Source organism: Hyaena hyaena, unplaced genomic scaffold, assembly GCF_003009895.1.
Source record: "Hyaena hyaena isolate Hyena2069 unplaced genomic scaffold, ASM300989v1 scaffold_1498, whole genome shotgun sequence".
Classification (NCBI taxonomy): Eukaryota; Metazoa; Chordata; class Mammalia; order Carnivora; family Hyaenidae; genus Hyaena; species Hyaena hyaena.
In genome coordinates, this window is record NW_024082134.1 from 193,834 (window position 1) to 201,697 (window position 7,864).

At 55.3% G+C, this 7,864-nt stretch overlaps 1 protein-coding gene across 2 annotated transcripts in view; it reads right to left on the reverse strand.

The window, feature by feature from the left end:
* LOC120225747 (testis development related protein) overlaps positions 1 to 7,567 on the reverse strand; it is a 48,487-nt gene extending 40,920 nt beyond the window's left edge. The window contains exons 1-2 of one of the 2 annotated variants that reach the window (XM_039223905.1): positions 7,479 to 7,567; positions 6,421 to 6,613 (exon numbers count right to left, since the gene is read on the reverse strand). In XM_039223905.1, the coding sequence (XP_039079836.1) occupies positions 6,421 to 6,528 (108 nt within the window). In that variant the 5' untranslated portion in view covers positions 6,529 to 6,613; positions 7,479 to 7,567. Of the gene's footprint in view, positions 1 to 6,420; positions 6,676 to 7,478 lie in introns of those variants that run through there. The other variant, XM_039223904.1, reaches the window with a different exon arrangement.
* Between the last annotated feature and the right edge of the window lie 297 nt (positions 7,568 to 7,864).

A 7,864-nucleotide genomic window follows, 5' to 3' on the forward strand; every position in this document is an offset into this window, starting at 1 on the left:
ACTTTTCCAGGCGCCTGGGCGGCTCAGTTAAGTGTCGGATAACTGGTTTCAGTCCAGGTCATGATCTCACGGTTCAGGAGTCCACGCTCAAAGTGCCGAGCCTGCTTGGGATTCTCTTCTTCTCCCCCGTCTCTGTTCCTCCCCTGCTCATGCTCTCTCTCTCTCTTTCAAAATAAATAAATAAACTCAAAAAAAAAAAAGAAAGAAAAAGAAAAGAAACCACTTTTCACCCATTAGGTCTAAAACTCTCTGCACTACGCCATTCCAGCAAGCCCTTATGACAGATGGTCTCTGGGAGAGCAGCTTACAGACAGCCATCAAATCACAAAAGTATATGCCCCGGACTCAGAAGCTCCACTTTTAGAAATTCAACCTCAGACACGTGAAATGACTTCTGCTGCGTGTTGTAACAGAAAGGGACTAGAAATAACCTCCTAAAATCATCAGAGGCTGCTTTCTTAAAAGTCACGATATCCAGGGGTGCCTGGGTGGTTCAGGTGGTTAAGCATCCGACTTCGGCTCAGGTCATGATCTCAGTTCATGAGTTCAAGCCCTGCTTCAGGCTCTCTGTTGTCAACACAGGGCCTACTTTGGATCCTCTGCCCCTCTCTCTCTGCCCTGCCCTTCCTTCCCTCCCTCCCCCGCCTCTAAAAAAATAAACAAACACTGGGGCACCTGGGTGGCTCAATTGGTTAAGCATCCAACTTTGGCTCAGATCATGATCTCACTATTCATGAATTCCAGACCCATGTCGAGCTCTGTGCTGACAGCTCAGAGCCTGGACCCTGCGTTGAATTCTGTGTGGCCCTCTCTCTACCGACCTCCGCCCCTCCACTCATACTCTGTCTCTCTTAAAAATAAATAAAAACATTAAAAAAAAATGTTTAAGTCAATATGCCCATGCCAGGAAGTACTACAACCACAGTGAAACACACATACGAGCACATAAAACAACGCAGCAGCTCTTCATGTGTCAGAAAGACCCAAAACGTACCACGAGCGGGAGAAGCAAGCTGGCAGTGCTTCAACGTGGTTAAAGCCCACATTCTCCCAGACCAGCACCCCAACCCCTGAGCTCCGGAGCCCAAAGCCCACATTCTACAAGAAGAGCTCACCCTCCTCCCAGCATGCCATCCCCCGAGGAGAATGCCAGGCCCTGTGGCAGGCGGTTCCTGAACTCGGGGCTCAGATAAGCCGTCAGCTCAGCAGTCCTGCTCTTGCAGACACTGGTGCGCACACTTCGCAGGGCCTTCACACCAGCGCACACTTCGCAGGGCCTTCACACCCGCGCACACTTCGCAGGGCCTTCACACCCGCGCGCACTTCGCAGGGCCTTCACACCCACGCGCACTTCGCAGGGCCTTCACACCACAGCAGGAGAAGCACTTCCCCATAAGCCAGGCCAAGGTTTGCTACCCCTTGGTGCTTGCTGTCTTCAAAGCATGTTAAAGACACCAAGATTGTTCTCTGATCTGGGGCAGGGCAGGGGTGGATACGTACAGACTGTGTAAGCCTTTTAAAATCTTTTTTTAATTTTTTTAATGTTTTATTTATTTCTGACAGAGAGAGAGACAGCGTGAGCAGGGGAGGGTCAGAGAGAGAGGGAGACACAGAATCTGAAACAGGCTCCAGGCTCTCAGCTGGCTGTCAGCACAGAGCCCGATGTGGGGCTCGAACCCACGAACCGTAAGATCATGACCTGAGCCGAAGTCGGACGCTTACCTGACTGAACCACCCAGGTACCTCAAGCCTTTTAAAATCTTTAACATGGGGGCACCTGAGTGGCTCAGTCGGTTAAGCCTCCGACTTCAGCTCAGGTCATGATCTCACAGTTGGTGGGTTCGAGCCCCATGTCAGGCTTCGTGCTCATAGCTCAGAGCCTGGAGTCTGCTCAGGATTCTGTGTCTCCCTCTCTCTCTGCCCCTCCCTGACTCAAGGTCTCTCGCGCGTGTGCTCTCTCTCTCTCTCAAAAATAAACAAACATTAAAAATTTTTTAAAAAATAAAAATAAAATCTTTAACATGAAAATATTGCAAAAGTTCTCAGAGGTTTATTTTTAATGGCATCAATGTATACCTAGGGGCACTGGCTGGCTCAGTCAGTGGAGAATGCAACTCTTGATCTCCAGGTCGTGAGTTCAAACCCTACACTGGGTGTAGAGTTTATTTAAAAATAAAATCTTTAAGGGGCACCTGGGGGGCTCAGTTGGTTGAGTGGCCAACTCTGGCTCAAGTCATGATCTCACGGTTTCTGAGTCTGAGCCTTGCACTGGGATCTCTGCTGTCAGCACAGAGCCTCAAGCCTGCCTCAGATCCTCTGTCTCCACTCCCCATCCCCGCCCATCCCCTGCTTGGTCCTTGCTCTCCTGGTCTCCAAAATAAACATTAAAAAAAAAATACAATATTTAAAATAAAATAAAGGTATTAATTTAAAGCTAGCTAAATCACTTTGCAACCCGGCTCAAAGCAACCCAAGAACGGCCTAAACCCCCACAGTGTAGTATGGCTCCAAACTCCCCTCTGCTCCTGCATAAAACTGACAGGCAGGCGCTTCAGAAAAGCCTCAGCACCCTCAGTGTCCGCCAGGAGAGGTCCAATAAGGGGCGCCTGGCGGCTCAGACAGACAAGTGTCCAACTCTTGATTTCAGCTCAGGTCATGACCCCAGGGTCCTGAGATGGAGCCCAAGGTCAAGCACCTGGTCTGGGCACGGAGCCTGCTTGGGATTCTCTCGCACTCTCCCTCTGCCCCACTCGGGCACTCTCTCAGAGAAAAACACTGCCGCCTTAAAAACGAGACTGCGTTCAGCCACTGCACCTAAACAGGAAGTGCTCCACGGGACACCAATTACTGAGGGGACAATGCAAAACACAGAAAGAGGTTTACAGTAGGAAAGCAAATGTAGGATTTTAAACATAAGGTTGTGGGTGTGCATAAGCACTTCTCATGGACAGCTGTACAACACAAGCCACAATACTTCCTGTGGGAAGGTGGGAAGAAGAGCCAACATGGATCATGCAGAAATCTTTTACTATATGCATAGCAGGCTTTTTAAAAATAAACATTAGACTCATCAAAACTTGTCTCTCCTTGTTGAGATGAGCACGGGGTGTTATACGTAGGGGAGAATCACTGGAATCTACTCCTGAAATCATTATCCACTATATGCTAACTAACTTGGATGGAAGTTTAAAAAAATACATTATTTAAAAAAAAAACTCTCCTTATTAAATTAAAAACTCTCCTTATTGGGGCTCCTGGGTGGCTCAGCTGGCTAAGCATCTGACTTCAGCTCAGGTCATGATCTCACAGTTCAGGGGTTCGAGCCCCACGTTGGGCTCTGTGCTGACAGCTCAGACCCTGGAGCCCGCTTCAGATTCTGATCTCCCTCTCTCTCTGCCCCTCCCCTTCTCACGCTGCTGCTCTCTCTCAGAAATAAATAAAAAACATTAAAAATTTAAAAAAAAACACTCCTTATTAAATGACTGCGCTGAATGACTCACTTTATACACTTTAGCTATATTCTAATGCAAAATAGCTCGTATTCATGACAACAAAGACCAGGGCCTAAAGAGCAGCTCAAAGAGTTTTTTCTACAGATAAAAACTAACAGGCTTTACTTAAATCCAAGTACTGATTTTGAAGGCCTCACATCTCAAGCCTACTAAAACTTAATATTAAGCTATTTTTTTTTCTTTTTACACAAAACGAGGATTATAGCCGCATGACCTGATTTTCCAGGAGAGGAATGTTAACACCTTCTAGAGCGAGGCCTAGCGTTGCCAGCCCAGCCGCCCTGCCGCCCAGAGCCCCGACCGCCTGCTCCTGGGACACGCCCCCCGCCCCCCCAGGTCCCTCCCGCCTGGAGGTCCATGTCTGAAGGCAGAAGTTGCACAGGACACTTGTCTTGAATTTTAGCAGCTCGTTCTAAGAAGAGCTGGCTCTGGGGTAAGTCTTCCCGCAGGAACGAACTGTGGAGCAGGCCTAACCGGCCGACGCAGTAAACATGGCTGTTTTCTAGAGCAAAGAGTTTCCATACATTAAACCACACGCACCCCTGATAACACAGCAGCCAGTGACCTCTCACCCCTAGAAGAGGACATGGGACAAAACCCAGGTGACTCTGGGTGTGGCCGTGACTTCAGAAACGCTACACAAAAGACACGATCCACGAAAAAAAAAATAACTGACAACGTACTACATTAAAACACAAAACTTCCAAACACAATGAAATAAAAGAAAAACCTCTGCTCTGTGAAAGGCACTGGCGAGAGAGGACGAGAAACCACAAACTAGGAGAACATATTTGAGAAAGGCATCTCTGATAAAGGACCATTATCCAAAATACACAAAGGACTCCTCAACACCAACAATAAGAAACAAGTAACCCAGTGAAGAAATGGGGCAGAAGAACAGGCACGTCACCAAAGAAGATGCACACGTGAGAAGACGCGCCACAGCCTGTGTCATCCGGGAAACGTACATTCAGACAAGGGGACGCCACCCACAGCTGTGAGGACAGCCCAAACCCAGAGCACGGAGCGCGCCGAGGACGCGGGGCAGGGGGAGCTGTCCCAGCGCCGCAGGGGACACAGGATGGCACGAACACTCCAGAGGACGGTTTGGGGGTTTCTTACAAAACTGAACAGCATCTTACCCTACGACACAGCAGTCCCACTCCAGTATTTAACCAAGTAAAACTTCATGTCCTCACAAGAACACGCACCAAGGTATTTACAGCAATCTTTATTCGTACCGGCCCGGAGCTGGAAGCAAGCAATGCGCCCTCCAGTAAAGAGATGAACGATACAAGCAGACAATGACCACACTTAGGGCTACAATGAAATGTGCTCGAGCCGTGAAGACACGTGGAGGGGCCTTGATCACATACTGCGAAATAAGAGAGACCAATGTGAAAAGGCTACATCCTGGATGATTCTAACTATACCACGTTCTGGAGCAGACAAAGCTATGGACACAACCGGAAAGATCAGCGGTTGTAAGGGAGGAACAAACAGGAACACGGAGGTTTACAGGGTAGTGTGCACGGTACTCTAATGGTGGACGTACTTCATGTTACATTTGCCAAAATCCTTCGGACGCACGCCCGCAAGAGTGAACTCCAACGGACAGCACGCACTCGGAGACAGAGCAGCCTGGGTGCGGGTTCAAGGTTACAACAAAAGGGGCCGGAGAGGGGGGAGGGCTGCGCCTCTGGGGAGGACTACATGCGAGCTCTGTTTTTCCCAATTTTGCCGGGTACCTAAAGAATAAAGTCTACTACAGTAGAAAAAAATGCATAACTAAGATGACAAGTCTGCAAGAAGAAAGAAAATAGGTTTCACGATTCCTTACAAGAAATGGGAGCAGAACAGAGCAAGGTCAATCAAAGGGTTTAAGTGTTCATCAAGAAAGAACGACACAGCAATCATTATTTACAGCACAAACTAACCCTGTCGCCACTTATCAACAACACAGACGTTCTCGCCGTTATATTTACCACATTTACGAGGGCTGCTGCTTAGAGCAATCATAAAATTCTGAAATGAAAAGTCAGGAGGAGGATGGATGAGCCTGACACTACCAGCGAGCAAACTCTGAGAGAGCAGCGCGGATGGGCCGCGGCCGCGTCAGTCCCCTCCGGGGGCGGGGACGGCGCCGCCGCGCGAAACCGGCGCCAGGACGAGCCCCCTTCAGTTCGGAGGCCCAGCACACACGGTCCCGAGAGCCGTTCCCAAGTCCTCGGGGGAAACATACGGAACCGTCTTGAACTTGCGTGACAGCTTTAACAGCAGCAGGCGTTTCCAAACACTTAACAACAAAAAAGGAAATTTTAGGACTACGTCACTAAAAAAACAAAAAAGCTGAATTTCTGACCTAAATTTCATAAGACGAGGAAAAGAACGCCGCGCTGGAAGGGGGGAGGGGAACACATGTGTAACGCGCACAGGCCCCACCTGGGAGCCTTTTTAATTAAAAAATTCTAAACATTCCAAGCATATCTCCTAACTTGTAAGGCCGGCCGGCGTCTTTCGATCTTCAGTATGAAGGACACCTGCCCTCCTCCTCCCGGCAGGCGAAGGTTGAAGGCAAAGAAATACTTACCCAAACGAGCACGCAGCCCACTTCGCCGCGACCGCCGGGCAGGCCCCCCCGCCCCCCCCCCGCTCGCGCGTCGACTGCAACCTCCACTCCGCAGGCAGGTCCACCGAGGCACGAAGGCCAGCGAGCCGGGACCGGGGTGCTCGGGGGTGCGCGTCCCGCGCCCTCCTGCCCGGGTGCTGCCCTTGGGGAGCCGGCGAGGACCACAGCGCCCGGGCCCCGGGAAGAGCCCCGGATCCTAACGGGCCGCGCGCCTCTCCCTCCGCCCGGCCCCGGCCTCGAGCGCGCGCCCTCCCCCGCCCCCCCCCGCTCCTCCCCTACCTGCGCCGCGGCCGCGGAGGCGGCGGCAGGCGGCGGCCCCCCTTGCAGGCCGTCCTCCTCCTCGGGGGGCTCGTCCAAGAGCACCCGGCTCCGGCTCAGCTTCCACATGCTCCGGGGCGGCTCCGCGGTCCGTGCGTCGACGCGCGCCCCTAGTCGGCCGGCCCGCAGCGCGCAGACGTTCGGCCTGCGGCTCCTGCACGACCGGGACGCGGGCGAGTGGGGCAGGGCGGGGCCGGGCGGCGGCGGTAGCGGCGACGGGGCCCGGCCCACCCCGCGGGGACCCGGCCCTCCCCGGGCCGCCCGAGCCCCCGCCGCCACCCCGGGCCAGGCCCAGGGCCACCGGGGATTCGGCTCCCCGCACCCAACCAGGCGCCCCCACCTCTGACCAGGCCCACCTCCAGACCAGGCCTCCACCCCTCCTTACAGCCCCCAACCAGAGGTCACCGCCCCCAGGTCTGGCCCGGGTCCCCCAGGATCAGGCTCCCCCTCAGCCCAACGAGGGTCCCGCCCCCGCCCCGCCCCCTCCGCGAGACCCCGCCCCCGCAGCCTACGATTCCGAATGTCTTCACCTCAGGAGCCCCCAAAACGACCATCTTCACCCCGGGCTCCCCTCCTCCTGGCTCCCACTTTTCTGGGACAGCTCCCGCTCACTTCCCCCACCCTGGGCTGACCCTCCCACTCCGGGGTGACACCCTTACTTCGGGGACCTCTCACCACCTTGTTTCATCCCGCCCCCCCACCCCTCACCGCGCCAGCCCTCACCGTCCCTTCTAAACCCGGTCCTCACTCAACCCGGGACCCCTTCACCCCGGCCCCCTCACCCCTGGCCAGACCATCGCCCACCCCAGGCTGGCCTCCTCACCCCTCACCGCACCCCTCATCTCGGCCCTCCTCACACCCGGCACGCCTAACCCCCGACCCCACCCCCCACCCCGGGCGGACTCCTCACCCTGAGCTGACTCCCTTACCCCAGGACCCCCCACTCCGGGCCGCCCCTTCACCCTGAGCCCACTCCCTCGGCCCCGGAACCCCCCCCCCCACCGGGTCAGACCCCTCACCCCGGCCGTGGGGCGCGGCCAGGTCCGCCGGGCGGCGGCGCGGGGGCGGGGCCCCGGCGTCCGGCCTGCGGTCACCAAGGCAACGGCCGCCGGACGCGGGGCGGGCGCAGTGCGCATGCCCACTGCCCTCTGCCCGCCGGGCTTCCGCCCCCAGAAGGAAAGGCGGCCGGCGCGCTGCAGTGACCCCTGCGGGAGGACTCGGCCCCGGGCGACGGCCGTCGGCGCCGAGCCCTGGGTTACAGGTGCCCCGGGGCGCGACTGCGCCCAGGATTCGGCGTGCGCGCCGGTCCACCCGGCCGCTCGGGTGACCCGCCAGCCCGCGCCCCCAGCCCACTCGGGCTCCGGCAGGTGCGCGCGGCCGGAAGGGCGGGGGTCCGGGGGCCCGC